This window comes from Drosophila sulfurigaster, chromosome 2L (assembly GCF_023558435.1).
Source record: "Drosophila sulfurigaster albostrigata strain 15112-1811.04 chromosome 2L, ASM2355843v2, whole genome shotgun sequence".
Taxonomy (NCBI): Eukaryota; Metazoa; Arthropoda; class Insecta; order Diptera; family Drosophilidae; genus Drosophila; species Drosophila sulfurigaster.
The window spans coordinates 745721-764526 of NC_084881.1; the positions used below are offsets into that span (position 1 = coordinate 745721).

Consider the following 18806-nt stretch of genomic DNA (forward strand, 5'->3'; position numbering starts at 1 on the left):
GTCTGTCTGTCCGTATGAAAATCTAGATCTCTCTTTTTTCGACAGCATTTGTTACGTTTGCACGCATATTAAGTTAGTTTCCAATTTTTGCCGCAAATCAAAACAATCGAATAATAAGCGTAATTTTAAAGCTAGAATGGTGGTGTATACAATAATAACTGTATGATTTCTGAAAATTTGATTGCGATCAGATAAACATTGTGGAAGTTAGTAAAGAAATACTTTTGTATGGGCAAAAACGCCTACTTACTAGGGGTCTGAGTTGCTTTGGCCGACAATCTGGTATATTGTGCCGTATATGGCATATTTTGAATGTGGTACTATATCGATATAACAAATATATAGTATTTTCGGTATATTTTGAACATAATACCGGAATATTTTGCTTTTATTCAAAGAGGGTAGCGGGTATCTCACACTCGAGCACACGCGACTGTAGCTTTCTTACTTGTTTTATAATCTTTTTTAATTCTTGAATTTTTAAGAATTTGTCGATGACGAATTGAAAAAGCTATGTGAAATTTAAAATGAATTTGACATTTCGATATTACTAAAATTCCTCTAAGCCCTGAGCCAAAGAGTTTAATTACCCCTTGAGCAAAAACAGGAATTTTTAGTTCGACTCTAAATGACTCTAGTTGTCAACCTTTATCAAATCACAATACAACATTTCATTTCAATTTTTTTTTTTTGTAGATAGCGATACATTTATAAATTTTGAAGAATTCTAGAAAAAAGTGAAGCATCAAATTTTTACAAATGTTGTACTATAAAATCAAATTACCAATAATTTTGCTGGGGCAAGCCAAAGCAACATCAGACAAGATCAAAAAAGTTGGGTTGAATCCTTATTAGCCTCATGCTGCTGTTTATTTGTTGCCTTTAGTTTAGCTTTTGAAAAGGATTTTGGCTGAAAGATTTCTGACGGGTTGCCTTCTAGTGGCAGCACGTGCTGCTTTGTGATTGCGGATATTCCCTTCAACTCTTATTTTTAGAGCCAAATTCTGAACCAAGTTGTCAGTGTTAAGTTTGGCTTTAGTAAATGAAAGCTAGAATGCAAAAAGGTTTAGGTAATATGGCCTATGATCTCTTTACCTCACATTTACAGAGGCTGTTTGTTAGTTCCTGGTGAGTATGATTTATCTGGATGAATTCTAGCTTCTCAGTTGTATGTAATGCAACACGCTGAAAGAGCCATCCCCATGATCAGCGTCAACAGACGAGACAATTTGAGACGATTGAGAATTTGTTTGTTATCGGATGTAAATTGTAAAAGTTATTTAAGAAATATTTTACCGAAATATAATACCGCACTTTTGCCTTTATTCAAAACGGATAGCGGGTATCTGTTTTTTTTGTAAAAGTTTTTGCGAACGTCATTTCAATGCGTATAAATAAATGTTATCGATTAGCAGATATCTAAACAATACCTAACAGGCTTATTAGCCCAGAATCTGCTATCATTTAAATTAAGTAATGTATAATATAATATATTTTTAAAATTGTTTCAGGTTATGTTTTTTTTCCTCTGAAAAGATGGTCGCTCGCAACATCCGTCAGAGAATTACCCATATGTATATTAGTGTAGTTTAGACACTTTATTGCCAATACCTAAATATAAATGTTAAAGTTTTTTTTGTCTCGTGCTGTGTTGCGGTACTCTCATGAAGAGTTCTGTAGAAGATTGTGCCAGTCTAATACCTAACAATATTAAGTAATAATGTATATAAATGCAAATGTTGAATAATATTTGGATTTATAAATTATAGAAATTTCTTTGTTTTTTTTTTAAGAAATTCCAAATTAGAGTCTAGAGTTCAGAAAATATTTAAAAATCTGCATATAATATTTAAGTAGATGTGCAGTAGGCACTCCCACACATTAGGATAAAGCTCAACTGTTGACAGAAAATTGCACGACTGTTTCTCGCTTTACTATCGCCGTCGCTGAGGAACTGCAAACAGCTTCGTAATAATTAAGTTTGAACTTGGAACAGCCCACCTACAGCATAGTTCTTTCAGATTCATAGGGCACTAAATGTGTGTCGTCTTATCCTGTGAAAGCATCTTTCTCTGTACGAACGTGCGTGGAACAACGTTTCGCTACAAATTCAATATTATTCGCTCTGTTATATATCTTTATGTACATACTAGTAGCTCGTGAGAGTTAGTCTAATAGTTAGCCGCATACTGAGTGTGATAACCTATGAAAACACTGGATCTCAGAGACTATAAGAGATAGAGCTATATTTTTTTCGACAGCATTTGTTATGTTTCCACGCGGATCAAGTTTGTTTCAAATTTTTTCCACGCCCACTTCCGACCCCGCAAATAAAAACAAGTAAGAAAGTTACAGTGGAGTGTGCTCGATTGTGAGATACCCGCTACCCATTTTTAATAAAGGCAAAATATTGCGGTATTATTTTCAAAATATACCAAAAATTTTAAAAATGTACCAAATGGTATGTTTGGTATATCGATATAGTACACCATTCAAAATAAAACGTAGACGGCACAATGGACCAGATTGTCAGCCAAAGCAACTAAGAGCCCTAGTAAATAGGCATTTTTGTCCATACAAAAGTATTTCTTTAATACTATAATAATAATAATTTTCTTGCGCCATTGCTGCCGAATGTCCATCGAGATCGGGCGACCTGACCTTCGGAAAAGAGCCGATAGCCCAAATTATGTTGTCAGTAATTAGACCGCCAGGGAGTCTCGCAACTGGGAGACTAGGAAAGAGCTGCAAGTCACTATTCGCTATTCCAATACAGCAACACTGTTCCCCGGCCACACTCCATCGCCTGACTTGAGCAGGCTGGGACTAGACTGCTTGGACAGCAGGTTCCTCAGTCTGGAGGTGTCTTTAATATTGTCCAGGTCTGAGCAAAAGTTGCCCCATGAGGACCTTTTATAAGAGCAAATAATCCTCTTGTAGGACTTCAGGAGAGACTTATACTCGTCCCAGACATAGGCGCTGTCCGCCTTTTTAGCAAGTTAAAAATGCTAGTAAACTCGCCAGAAGATCTGGATTCTACCAAGGTGACTTCGACCTTCTCGTCGGTCTGGATAGCCTGCAATATTGGCAAAACACGGAAGATAGAGATATATTCTTGATCAGCGTCAACAACCGAGACAATCTAGCCACGTCCGTCTGTCCTATAATCTTTGTGATTCCTGAAAATTTGATTGCGATCAGAAAAAATTTTTGAAGTTATTAAAAAATACTTTTGAAATTGGCACTCTATAATATACATATCTTGAATGAAGTATCATATCGATATACCAAATATACAATTTCACATATTTTTGTAGTATTTTTGTGGAATATTATTTTAGTATATTTTAAGAATATTTCTGCAATATTTTGGTTATATTCAAAATGGGTATCGGATATCTCACAGTCGAGCACACGCGACTGTAGCTTCCTACTTGCTTATCTTGCATCTCTAGAAAATTACTTATCTATGTATCTTACAACCAGCTTTTTCATATTCAGATTGGTTTTTTTTTTTGTTATAATTATTTTTCAATTTTGTGTCAAATAATTATTACAGATAGTTAAATAAAAATCCTTTTTCAGTCTCATTTTAAGGATACCATTTGTAGGCATTTTCATGCAAGAATCTTATTGCCTCGACTATCCTTCAATAAAAAATGATCAATTACCATTTCCTGGATTTTTTTCAATCATTTTTGGGATAATTCCCTTCCGATAACATTTTTCCCCCTCTACTCGTCTATGTGTATTACATACTGAGAAACGCTTAAGTAATAAAATATATTTTAGTGTAAGAAAGTGTCCGAGAGTTTTGTAGGCACTTAGTTATAATACGCTTCTCCTCTTTGGGTATCGGGTATAAAGAGTATAAGACCATACATGAACAATATATTGTTGACAATAGAAACTCAAATTTGCTTAAGAAACAACAACAAACAATTACATACTTTTGCCTTATTTGGATACACTTATGTATGTCATTGATATACAAGTTACTAGAGTTAGCCCGAGAACAACCGTATGTATGTACTATATATAATATATACTCGTAACAGCCTGAAATTCACATTAATATAAGTAGACAAATTCATGGATATGTAAGCTATATATAAAAGTATATAGAGGTAATCGAAACTTGGTTGGCAAAGAAACGCCCTTAATTACTCTTGTCCATTTGTGGTAATTAATTTTAATGTTGAGCAACGACAACGACAGCAACTCCATTAACCACGGAGAACGATGTCAATGTACATTTCGTTTTACTTGAGGTGAAGTGGGGGAATGGTTAACAAAAAAACCCAAAAATGGCAGTCACTGCGACAAATTGATTTTAAAAAGGACGGCCAGCCGAATATTCAATGTTCTAACAGCTTAATTCGGTAACTATTCCTGCTTTGATTAATATCTTAGGTAAGTCAAAGCACCTGACCAACTTACATTTTCGTAATTAAGGTAACTTTCAATTTCATCCTTAGTTTTTATACCTACCGCTACCCATAGGGTAGAAGAGTATTATAACTTTGTGCCGGCAGGAAATGTATGTAACAGGTAGAAGGAGGCATCTCCGACTCTATAAAGTATTTATATTCTTGATCAGTGTCAACAGCAAAGTCGATATAGCCATGTCCGTCTGTGTGTCTGTCCGTATGAAACACTGGATCTCAGAGACTACAAGAGATAGAGCATTTGTTATGTTTGCACGCAGATCAAGTTTGTTTCAAATTTTTGCCACACCCACTTCCGCCCCCGCAAATAAAAAAAATCGAATAACAAGCGTAATTTTAAAGATAGAGTTCCGAATTTTGGTATACTACTACTACTATAACTACTATAGTAGTTATGATTTCTGAAAATTTGGTTGCGATCAGATACAAATTGTCGAAGTTATTAAAGAAATACTTTTGTATGGGCAAAAACGCATACTTACTAGGGGTCTAATTTGCTTTGGCCGACAATCTGGTATATTGTGCCGTCTATGGTATATTTTGAATGCGGTACTATATAGATATACCAAATATACCATTTGGTATACTTTTAGTATTTTTCAGTATATTCAGTATATTTTTGAGAGAAAAAATACCGCAAAATATATTTCTTTTATTAAAAATTGGTAGCGGGTATCTCACAGTCGAGTACACTCGACTGTAGCTTCCGTACTTGTTTTTTTTTTGTTTTGGTAAATAACAAATTTTCTATTCGCAAATGTAACATTGTTTTTGTGACTTATAGTTATAAGAGATACGTAAATTGTATATTAATATATTTTCTTCTGTTGTCAATTTGTCGAAGTGTGCAGTGCTCTTCATATAGTAAATTGTTGACTTGCGTGTTCAAGAGTTTGTTGGGAGTGACATGAAAACCTTTTGTACAAAATGAGGCAGTATCGAAGGAAAAATTGTTTTATTTAGTTCCGAGCCCACTCTTTCCACTTGAAACTTCCCAAATGCCTTTGTGAATACTTCACTTGTGTTGGCTGCCGGTTTGCTTCGCCCACTTTTCGAGTGGATTTATTGTAATGCATAGTAAATATGTTTTGCTATTAGTACTGTTGTCGAATTGTTTGTAGTCAGTCTCAGGCAGGCCTCCGCCCTTCTATTCCCATCTAACTTTGCAACCATATTTTTACGTGTGCCTCTATTTTTCCTGCTTTCTAGAATATAGTCAGTTTGGCCCTCAGATTGAGTGACTGTCTCCCTTTTTGTCAGTTTGTATGTATGCTGCATATACATATTTGTTTGCTTGCTTGGCTACGTTCTAGGTTGCTTGGTTGTTGAGGGCGTGTTAATGACTAAGGCGTACGAGTGGACGTCAAGTATTGCGGTGAGTACTCTGCTATCAACTGAAAAGGATAAAATTAAGAATCACTAGATGTAGTGTTATTTATCGATATGATTAATACGAAGAAAAAATTGGTTCAGTACAATTAGTCTACTAAGCTAATCTAATATGAAGTGGTAATCAAATATTAGGGACCCAATTTTAAACTGCGAAGATACAAAATCAGAAATTGGTTTTGCCCTGACTCAATCCGGTCTTGATAAACCCTTTATGGCGGATTCCAAAAAAAAATTCCATGCTCAAGTATAGGACAAACTGTGCGATTTAACTAAACTAATTGAATTCTATCCGAAAGATATCATAAAAACAAGTTAGAAAGCTACATTCGAGTGTACTCGACTGTGAGACACCCGCTACCCATTTTGAATAAAAGCAAAATATTACGGTAATAGTCTCAAAATATTAAAAATAAATATGCATATATTCTCGATCGGGATTTGAACTCGAGCACCACCGACCGGGTGGTTAAAAAAATAAAAAGTTTGTACCCCGAGCGGGCTTGAACCCGAGTACCACAACACGCACATGCTTGCACTCTACCAATAGAGCTATCGCAGTGCCTCTATGCATACAGATACAAATATAGATGCGAACATGTATATACGTATACGCATACATACAATACATACATACATAGAAGTTGTTTTTGCCCATACAAAACTATTTCTTTAATAACTTAAACAATTTTTATCTGATCGCAACCAAATTTTCAAGAATCACAATTACTATAGCTATAAATGTATGTAACTAGCAAAAGGCATCTCCGGCACAGTAACATTCGTCTCTGAGTCTGTCTCTCCACATGAACTCCTAGATCCCAGGAACTATATATTTTTTTCAAAATTCTAGAATTTATTTGGCAAAAAAGAAGTTGTTGTTAGTTGCTTTAGTTGTCAATATGGTTTATTTTGATCATAATGGTTTATCAATATTCCAAACATAGTCTAGGTATATTATTTTGGTATCTTTTTGAAACAATACTTGACTGTTTTGCTTTTAATGAAAATGGGTTGCGGTTATCTTACTCTATTGCATCTCTCAATAGAGTGCTTGCTTTTGTCTAAAATTCTATCTCTAATTCTTATAGTCTCTGAGATATAGATGCTCATACCGAATGGGTGGACAGAAAGACGGACATGATTATACCGTCTCGGCTGTTAGCGCTGATCAATAATATATACTTCACGCTGGAGTCACAACGTTAACATGCCCTTCTACCCTACGGGTAGCGAGTATAAAAACTTAAATAGACCTGGTTGAAAGAAAATGAAGAAAATGTAAATGCAAAAAGTTGACGGGTTAGATTGAATGTGAAGCCATAAGAGTTAGACAAGTGATAAGAGTGAATACGAGCTGCAAACCGAAAACAGTTTACTACAGCTAAGCCCTTGGCCACTTACAGCAGTTAAATGGCATTAGACTGCGACTGGGTGTTAAAAAAATGATGTGTAAAATAGTAGAGTTAGTCAAGTAAGGGGAAAACCTAAACTCAGAGACGGAGAAAAAGAGGCACAATGGCAGACAGAGTGAGAAGAAAAAAGAGTAGTCTAAATTCTATTTATGTAGCGCTACTTACGTCATTATATCTCACTTTCATTTTTTAGGTAGTAGACAAGGGATGCTGGGTACGTCGGACATTTGAGCTATGAATGTATGGTGCACGTGTGTTAAGTGCGACCATCGAAAATTAATGACAAAGTAATGTCAGTCAAATGGATAGACAGGACCAGACAGTTAGAAAGACAGCTAGGTAAACAAGGTATACGAGTGGATGTATGGACAAAAGCGAATCATCAATTCATGTCCCGACCACCCCAAAACTCAAGCTGAAACCTAAACCCAAGCCCCAACTTCTATTCAAGTTAAACAAGCAACATCCATCCATCCCTTGTCAAGTTAGAACCGGCTCTGAATCGTTGCTTGTCTAATGTTCGTACTTATGCATGTTGTTGCCATAGCGACTTCTTGTCAAAGTTTAGCGCAGCTTTCAATTGTTATTGTTTTACCTTTGTTTCCGTGTACCTATGTCCCTCAAAACCATCATATTCCCTCTTTCCCATTGGCAGCAAGTTGTTCGACCATTGCGCATACGGAAAATTTTGCTCATTGATGTTTTATGCCTCCTGTCGGTTTGAATAAATAACTGACGTAACGCAACTGACACATTATCCGACTGCACTCAGACTCGCACTTCAGCCGACATTCTACACATTCAGATATATTGTGTATACATACACATAAAATCGCATAGGCAGGAGTCCTGACCTACAAGAAGTATGTACATATGGTGATACAGTTAAAATACCAATAAACCGTGAACGAACTTCACTTACCTTTCGGTTCCCCCGACACGAAACACAGCATCGTTGCAACTCCAGGGGGGCATTTTTGCACAAATTGTCTCAACCTAACAAGCGCTTGCTGCCTATACAGTATAGGCTATATAGTTTATATAGATAAACTTTGAACGTGTGTGTTTTTCGGTAACAGTAGTCAAACGAGATATTAATGACTCAAATTAAGAATTACGTAAATATTCGAATTTCAAAAGTATGGTGCCACTTTGAAATTATGTGAAGAATAAATTAGTTGAACATACTTATTTGTTTTAAATACAGAAAATAAATTTTAAAAAATGTGAACTATTAAAGTACTATTTACCTTCCCAGCCGAGTTTATGGACCATTTATGTTTTCGCTTGTCTGTTCACATTAACGAACTACCTACTGTGACTTCTTGACATTACGACATCCACAATGATGAAGTCAGGAAAACATATATGTATGTATGTATATAAGCGCAGACTCACTTAACTACCTTCTGCGACTTCGTGGCAAGACAACGATGAGGACGTCAACAATAATGGAGTCTGGAATACTCAAAGCATACAAATATACACAAGCACACTTATGTACATACGCTTATATTGCTCACTCAAATTCCTTTTGGATAAAACTCCCCCTCAACTCGTATGTATTTATTTACATACACACATACATGCATACATACATACATATGTATGCATAAGAATGCTTGAATTGCCATGCTTAGGGCTTGTGGCTAGGGTAGAAATGAGTTATTGAAACTGCTTGAACTCATAACTAAATAATTACCAGATTCACATAACTATGTTTGTAGAAAAGTCTTCTATAAGGTTTTTCCTTTCAACCTTTCACCCACTAATACCAAAAGCAGTTTCATTAATAAATATACATATGTATGTACATGTGTATATTTATATAAAAAAAAAATCGATATGGCTGAAAATTTGTGAGGAGGTAGCTTAGAGCCAGGAATAGGACGTAGGATACCTATCAAAATCGTCTTACATAGATATATTATTAAAACAGGGATGCTCAAAATCGTCTTAGAGAGCATGAGATTTATCAAGTGCTGATTTGAATCAAGCAATGATTACAGCTGGCATCCTAGCGTTTGCATTGGGCAAATTGACCTTTTTGCAAGTATTGTGGTGCATTCAAGTTTTCCGGAGAAACGCCAGGATTTTGCTGCCTTAAGTTTTAGTTTTTAATTTTTTTATTTATTTGTGAAATTTTAACTCATAATTTTAAATCATAATGCCATCTCTTTTCAACGCCCCTACGAACAGACCTTACTCAGCAGCAGAGTATGTCTCTTTCCCTAAGCCGCTGTGCGTTAAAAGAACCCTTAGCGACATCGTGTGGCCACTCAAAAATGTACATGAATGCACAATGGACAAACATTTTACGACATATATGTATATGTACATATATATATTCTTGATCAGCGTCAATAACCGGGGAGATATAGCCATGACTATCCGTCGGTCTGTCTATCTGATAGATAGAGCTATCCATTTCCGCCCCAAAAATCGATCAGATAAAAAAAACCAGCGTAATTTTAAAGCTAGATTTCTGGTACTTGTAATAATAACTATAATTATGATGCCTGAAAATGTAGTTGTGATTAGATAAAAAATGTATGCGTTGTTTACGTAGATGTTTCTATAAACAATAAATAAAAGAAAAAAAAATTAGCGTGCCGTAAAAATTGTAGTACCAACTATAAAATATTTAAATTGATTTCTCTCCAAAAGGTTGATTAAATTTTCTAATAATAAGTCATTAATTTGTCTTTCTGCATTGGTCAACTTAAAATGGATATGACAAGTTATTATTAAAGGTTTTAATAAAGCTTCTGGAGTACAATATTATTCCAATAAAGATTTAGTTATGTAATATTCAATACACCATTGGTAAATTTCTTGCTTACACTTCTGATTGTATCTCTATTTGCAGATAAGTATTTGTGTGCTGATTGTACGTATCACGTCTGGAAAGAATCTGAATGCAAGTCAAGCTTTTGACGACACATGGAACACGGCATCCGATTTAGAAAATGAACTAGAAGTAAAAGATTAAATTTGGTGTAAGTTTTTATTAAAAAACTCAAGCACAATATGCTCTCAATTTTAGCAACAAAAACGAGCTAACGGCAACAGCGCGCATGTATTGAGTTCAGGGTTAACGACCAGTGGAGGATATGGCCAATGGTCATCCTGGTCAGATTGGTCGACATGCTCTCGCACCTGTGATGGTGGTATTATGCAGCAAATACGTCGGTGCAGCACCACAGGTAACTGTCGCGGCGAGAGTGCTCGATATCGCATCTGTAATATGCAACCATGTCCGGAGCAGCAGGACTTCCGGGCAAATCAGTGTGCCGCTTACAACGATGTACCCTATGACGGAACCCTCTACAAATGGACCCCACACTATGATTATGTTGAGCCCTGCGCCCTTACGTGCAGGTGAGCTTTCTTATCCAACGATTTCTTTAGTTCAGTTCAACATCCAATGAAAATCTCGCTACCCATAGTGAAGAAGGGTTTTATATCTTTGTACCTACAGGAATTATATTCAACGGACAAAAGGAAGCATATCCGTTCCATAACGTAAAATGTTCTTGATCAGTACCAACAGCCAAAACGATATAGCCATCTCCTTCTGCTCTGTCCGTAAGAGAATCCAGATACTATAACCGAGTTAACAATTATTTAGTGGTACTTGTTATCGTTGTAGGCAGTTCAACTTTTTTTTAGATTTAATAGTCGAACATGTAATTATTTAAATAGACGTATTAAAAAAAATCAAAATCCAACGAAGATGCTTGTTGGATTGACTCACTTGCTCAAATCTAAACTGAACAAATAAGAAAACTATAGTCGAGTGTGCTTAACTAACCATTTTTAATAAAACCATTTTCTAACAAGTAAGAAAGTCTAGCACACTCTACTGTGAGATACTCGATACCAATTTTGAATAAAAGCAAAATATTCCGGTATTATTTTCAAAATATACCGAAAATACTACAAAAATACTAAATATTTACCAAACGATATATTTGTTATATCGATATAGTACCACATTCAAAATATACCATAGACGGCACAATATACCAGATTGTCGACCAAAGTAACTCAGACCCCTAGTAGCTAAGCGTTTTTGCCCATACAAAAGTATTTCTTTAATAACTTCCACATTTTTTTTATCGGATCGCAATCAAAATTTTTTTATTATTGTATACACCCGCAGCTGTAGCTTTAAAATTACGCTTGTTATTCGATTTTTGATCTGCGTGCAAACAACAAATGCTGACGAAAAAAAATTATAGCTCTATCTTTTATAGCCTCTGAGATCTAGGTGTTCATACGGACAGACGGACATGGCTAGATCGTCTCGACTATTGATGCTGATCAAGAATATATATACTTTATACGATCGGAGATGCCTCTTTTTAACTGTTACATACATTTCCTGCCGGCGCAAAGTTATAATATAATATACATTAAAAATATACCATAGAGTACAAAGTATATCAAGTTGTCAGCCAAATCAACTAATACACGATTACAGTAGTCATTTTCATTTTTAGATAACATCGATCATTTTTATCCGATCGCAGAAATTTCAGAAATTAATACTGTAGTTATTATTGTGTGTACAAAAAAATTGGCTATAGCTCCAAAATTGCGCTTGCTATTTAATTATGTTTACTCGAAATAATCAATAGCAAGAAGCATGACATATTCAAAACTCCGAATTGGCCATGCCTTGGATTCATCATTTTTATCCGACTCCCGCTTAAAATCTATATCCCTTCCTGGGGACCTCTATTAGAAGTGATGATGAAATCGAACCAGCAACGATGACAACGCCAGATAAATCAGTTTTTACTAAGCTCTTTCAGCTTATTGCTAATTATTGATGTACTAACGGCAGAACCACCAAGTCACCCAGCGGTACCAAGTACGAGCTTGGTGACACGCGGGCACGCAGAATTAATTTTTAAAACAGCATGCATTAATTGAATCCGACGAATAATGAATTAGGCGATGGACAACCAATAAAATAAACAAATACCTCTTATTTTATATTAGGGCTCCAATTAAAACTACGAAGAGCAATATTCAGAAATATGCACTGACTGAATTGTGTATGATACTGAGACGAGCCAGTGAGATATACAGACGTAGGGATCGATGAATTCCTTTGAACAGCGCTATATGAATCCAAGCATGTTTATCACAGAATACCTAGACATTCAAGTACTCTCTTCGCTTTAAAGGAGTATTATATAGTATATAATTATTTACATGGGTGAACCCCTAAGTAGAGTCATAACCATTTATTATAATTTAAATTTAACAAATTTACTATGCACCAAGATACAAAGCAATTAAAATCACTTTGTAACCGGTAAGAAAATCATTGAACATACATCATTATCATACGTACACGGTAATGTTTTATAATAGAAAGAAGATCATAGTAAAAAGCCATGACACAGGATTCCGAGTGATTAGTCTACAGATAGACCTTTGTTGTTCTAATGATTGACATATTTAGAATTAATTAATCTGAATTAAATTCAATCCAAAGGAAAATTGAAACATTTTATTCAGCCCTATTTTCGCCAAACATACATGCATTACTCTGCATCACTAGTCTTTACAAAAATGCAAGCACATTATGTATACCCTGAACAGGCAAGATTGTCAACTTTTGGGTTGAAATAATACCACTCACCTGCCAGGAAATGAAGTAAATTATCTTGGACTCCTTACACCTGAATAGAAGACTCACATGACGTAGGCACATAAAAGCGAAGAAACTCCATTGGCTAATCTACGCTCAGACTTCTCTCAATCTCGACTACAAAGTCCTGCTATTAATTGTGGGGATATGCTATGATGCCAGTCAAAAATCTTGAAAATCATTAGAGAGATCTGAATCTATCAGAGATGTATTAGCGGATCGAAAAATATGTACCTATTACGCACGAGAACTCACTAGAATACACAACCATTTCCGACTCCATGTCAACGACAGCAATCAAGAGCAGTAAATGAAAATCGTTAATTAATGTTAAAAAAAGATTTGTTCACCTTTTGTTTTTTAGCCACAGACAAAGAAAAGATCCAGTAAATAAAAATAGAGTAAACAAATTTTATTCGTCTTTCGGCCAAAACGCAAATGGAAATGTTATTGTTCACATTCAGACTTGTATACCGAATCATATTTCAAATAATGTTTGAAACTCTTGAATGTAATCTTTTTTTCACAGAGGTCATCCCGCTCATCTCACAGAAGACATCTCACCAGAGTCAGCTAGCGCCAATGGAGAGGAATCACTGCATTACGACGAGCAGAGTGTCATTGTGCAATTATCGGCACGTGTTCAGGATGGAACACGATGTCGCTCCGGAAGCTTGGATATGTGCATACAAGGCAAATGTCAGGTAATGTTTGTCTATATTTTCTTTGTGTCAATGCGTATTTTTGGAAAAAAAAAGTGTATGTTTGTATAGTATCTAAAGAAAATGCTTTCCCTAAATTTGATTTATTGATTGAATGTTTTGGAATTAAATCTAATGTTCTAAAAGGACTGACGTTGTTTTTCAAAATTATAGGCTTAATAAGCTAACATTCGATTAATATACCTAGCAAATCTATTAGAAAATCTCTTTGTATGAACACAAACATGAAAATAATGTTCCCCATAACTTATTACTCAATTTTAAAAAATTCAGAGTCTTAAAATTAATTTATTGTTAATGTAAAGCGAATATAAAAAGAATGCAATAATTTAAGTTTTAAATAAAGGTTAAATTCTTTAAGATGTTATCTTGTATTGTTCAGTATAAATTCTGCCAAAGGGAAATTTAAATTTCCCTCAGCTGCGCTGGCAGAATTTGTACTTGACGTTTCTTGCAGAAAATATGTGGTCCAGCTCTTGCTGAAAATCTGTGCTTAGATTCTAGTGCGTAGTTCGGAATATGCAAAATAAAAGTACGCTCAAAAATATATGCCGTAAATAAAATGTTTATTGTACTTCAAATTAAATTTATTTAAACTAAAACAATGAGCACTTAAAATTATAATATATATATTATATATATATATATATATATATATATTATCTAAACAGTTTTACTTACAACTAAATAATCTAATAGCTAAAAGAACAAATTTATTTATTTCACCGTTTTCTATATTCTTCGCCCTGGACAATACATTGTAGTTTTTATTTTTATCATTCAACATAGCTCTTTCGTTATCCTCAAAACTGTAAATATAAATAAAAAAACAATTATGTATCTTAATTTAAATCAGATTAGAATAGTAGTTTAAAATATTAACATCTTACCTCTTATTGTTTTATAATAGACGCGCAGGAAAAATACACAAAATTGCACATGTTGAGAAAAGTAGGCGTTAGGGAAATTACGCGTTGCGCTAAGAGACGTACACCAGACTCATTGCAAGAAGCTTTCTACAAGACGAGTCATCTAGCGATCTACTGGACTGTCTTGCAGTCACGGGCTTGACATGACACGAAACACAATTGGGTTTGATTACATGCGGAGGGAGGTCAAATTATTATAATAATAAAAGTATACTTTTGATTATTAGTGGGGAATGGGGTCAAAAATCGCAGAAAACGTGATTACGTAATATATGTATATACAGCCCCTTAGAAATTAAATGAAAGGTACTGTATAATTATTTATTAAAAAAGGTTATTTATAATTAAAATTTATACTAACGGATTTCTAAAGCTCTGACTGCCAAAGTCTCCGGCTGTATAATTATATTTTGTATTTGATCCAAAATTAAATATTATAAAATCACAATAAATAAGTGAAGTAAATCTTTAAGGGATTTCGCTTTAATACAATTTATAATTATTTAAAAATTATGATATATTCATTAAGCAAAATAACATTCAACCATTGGTATATCATTCAAGCACTCTTAACTACAACTTTCTTGTTCATTTTCTTTAAAAAACCTATATGTATAAAAGCAAGTAACATAATAGTGCAGTTTAAAAACTTTCCTTGCGAGATTAAAAATTCCAGAAGATAGAATATATTCTACTGTTTAGTTTGTGCGTTAACAGATTCTACAGTGAATGACTCATTCACATCAAGCAGGACAAACTATAATAATGTCAATATTTTTTTCTTCACTTGAAGAAACATTTGCAAAATTAAATCTGAGCCGAAACAACAAAAAGTTTAAAATCACCCACAGAAAAATGGTCATTTATTAGTTATAAGTATGCGGTATGCCAAAGTGAAAACTTCACACAGGTCCTCAGATCGAAGTATCATAACAATACGGCAACATACATACATTAATGTCAAGGCTTAAGAGAAAGCAAAGATAAAAACAAAGAGCAAATCGAAGAATTGTTAAATGGCATTGGGAGTGTTTTTCTCCCCATTCCAGCTCTTAAGTATTTTGGACAATACTTTTCTTGGCTTGTATTCGGTTCAATTTGTTACGAGGGTGTGCTTGTATTGAGTATTGGTCTTGCTCCTTATCTTACACCGCCTCCAACCTTTGTCACTACGCAGAACTGCTGTTTCCACTGGCTGCCTTTGTAAAGCCTCTACATCGTCACCCCAATTTGTTGTAATAAACGCCAATATGTCATGCGGTTTTATTTGGGGCGACGGCCCCACAGGAGTTTGGTTTTCGTATACACATACATACATATATCCATGCATATGTTTACACATTCATACATACTAGTATGATATAAATGCATACATATGAACATAAATTGAGTGTGTGTATACCTCAAACATATGAATGTATAAATAATTTTTGTATTGTATATTATCTACAATACATACGAAGGTAGGCTGATAAAAAGTCGGCCTTACAAAGAAAATACGTATTTTTTTTAATTTTGCTTTTTTATTTCTCAACAAATCTCGTTTTAGACGTATGTACTTCGACCACCGATCGTCCAGTTTCCCAATATCTTCCATAAAATAGGATTTGTCCAGGTCCTCAAAATAGGCGTTTGTTTCACAGATTACCTGTTCATTTGACTGAAATTTCTTACCCCCAAACCATTTTTTTAAGTTCGGAAATAAATAATAGTCACAGGGTGCTAAATCTGGAGAATAGAGTGGATGGGGTAGAATTTCGTAGTGCAATTCACACAATTTCGACATGGCGACAACGCTCTTGCGAGCGGGAGCATTGTCCTGGTGAAACAAAACTTTTTTCTTCGCCATGTGCAGCCTTTTCTTCAGATCCGAATCAAATCGTCCCAAGAGATTGGAATAGTATTCTCCCATAATTGTTCTGCCTTTTTCCAGATAATCCAGTTGAAGTCCATTGCTTTGACTGTTCCTTACTCTCTGGTGTAACATATGGTGATGAATCCAGGTTTCGTCAACAGTCACAAAACAACGAAAAAAGTCGTTTTTGTTTGCATTAAGCAATGCCAAACTCTCCTTCGCAATGTGCAAGCGGTTGCGTTTATTTTCCATTGTGAGCAATCGCGGCACCCATCTTGACGAAAGCTTACTCATGTGTAAAAATTCGTGTATAACGTTTATAACGCGTTCCCGAGAAATGTTTAGAGCATTTGCAATCTCTCGCAGCTTGATTCGGCGGCGATCATCCAATATCATTCCATGGACTTTATCCACAATTTCTAGTGTTGTTACCTCTCTGGGACGACCCGGGCGATCATCGTCAAAAATGCTTGTCCGCCCGCGTTTAAATTCAGCAGTCCAATATTTTATTGTTGAAAACGATGGAGCATAATCCTTATAAACTTTGTCTAACTTCTTTTTAATATCGTCATTGGATTTCTCTTTTAAAAACAGAAATCTTATGACAGCACGATATTCGATTTTATTCATGTTGACGACAATGCAAAAGTGAACGCATTAAAAGTCCCGCCAAAATTACGAGTGTTGATAAAACCGCTTGAAACTTTCACAGTAATCAGCTGATAGAAAACACTAATCGAATAAAATATTTACGAATTTAAAAAAAAAATTTTTTTTTGTTAGGCCGACTTTTTATCTGCCCACACTCGTATATCAAATAGAAAGATTCCATATTGCTTTAATGTAGCTATGTATTGCTTATTGTTCTTACCAACGTTGACACATTGTGTTTAGTTTAAAATAAACTTTCATTCCCTCACTTATGCGCAATGTATAATACTTAGGGAATTCCAGTAAAAAATATTTTCGATGTTTATGTGTGGGCAGTAGGACACATCTCAGACCACATAATGCTGCCCATAAGGCAGAACAGTATTTAAACTTTGTGCCTGCAGAAAATGTATGTAACCAGGCAGAAGGAGACATCTCCAACCCCCACAAAGTATATATATTATGTGTACAGCATCAACTACCGAGACGATGTCCTTATGTCTGCTGGTGCGTCCACCCGTATGAATACCTGGATCTCAGAGAAAAAAATATAAGTTTCTTCCACCTTGTTGTTTTTGAGTGCAGATCAGATGTTTACCACGCCCACGTCAGAAACCACCCGCAAAAAACCCAAAAGCAATATTGATTATTTCTGAAAATTTTTTTGATATCAAATAACAATTTGAGTAGCTATATAAGAAATAAATTTGTATGACAAAAAAAATGCGATCAGGTCTTAGTTGCTTTGACTGACAGTCCGGTATATTGCGAATGTACATTTTAGTACTCTTGTGAAATATAAATTTGGTATATTTTTAGAAACTTTTGTTATTGAAAATGGATAGCGGGCACTTCACAGTCGAGCACACTCGACTGCAACTTTCTCAAGTAAGTTTGTAGGCAAGTTTGTATCAGCTTCGTTATCCATTCGTGGGTTCAACTCAATGAAAGAATATGTGTTCTTAACTGCAACGCGATCATTAGAGACAGATGCGCAATAGAAATAATCGTTATATAAGGAATCCATGATAAGATTTCTGATCATAATTCCAATGCCTCTATGAGCTTTCGGATCCGGGTAATTTGATTTGTAGAACAAGTAATTACGGTCTAACTTTATTATCATTTAGGATTAAGCTAACTGAAGTTTGAGAAGTAGAATGCCGAAAACGAAAAGGAGCCATTAAGAGACGAGCAGGTCGTGGATAGTTATAGATGTACTACTACTGGTGTAAACTTCTTTTCAGCTCCTTTCCAACTTCTAGCAATATGTTTGCCACCACAGTTGCTACATAATTTCTTGTGGGGATAGTCTCTCTTAGTTGATCATTTAACGGAGTTGTTATGCTCTCCACAAGCTACACAATCTGATCAAAGCAGTATGATCTTGATTCTAGGCAGTTGTGTGGCTTTTCTACTGAGTGCAATGAGCGCTGAAGATTATAGATGAAAAGCACTTTATTTTTCTTCTGAGCCTACGTTTCTGGTTTAAGTTCTAGCTCAAACAGAGGTCAAGGTTTTTTTGAACTGTAACGGAGTTAACGAATTTGGATTTCAGTGGGCTAAGTTTAAACATAATTTGGACTAACGATCGCTACCAATCTACACGGTCGACTTACTTTTTGCGGAAAGCGCTCTGGTAAGTTTTTTTGTTTCGATTGCTGGCAAATACGATTATTAGGATCGATGGTTGAAATGTTAACAGTTATTGACAAAGTTGAAGCTACAG

The 18806-nt window shown here is 35.0% G+C and overlaps 1 protein-coding gene and 1 long non-coding RNA gene across 2 annotated transcripts in view; one reads left to right on the forward strand and one right to left on the reverse strand.

The window, feature by feature from the left end:
• LOC133838740 (protein madd-4) overlaps positions 1-18806 on the forward strand; it is a 96461-nt gene that overhangs the window by 9871 nt on the left and 67784 nt on the right. Inside the window, 3 exon segments of the mRNA XM_062269967.1 lie at positions 10122-10232; positions 10299-10633; positions 13450-13624. Coding sequence (XP_062125951.1) covers positions 10122-10232; positions 10299-10633; positions 13450-13624 — 621 coding nt within the window.
• On the reverse strand, positions 16667-17237 carry LOC133835179 (uncharacterized). The gene is made up of 2 exons (XR_009893522.1): positions 17160-17237; positions 16667-17122 (listed from the first exon to the last, which is right to left on the reverse strand). It is a non-coding gene; the product is annotated as an uncharacterized LOC133835179 (long non-coding RNA).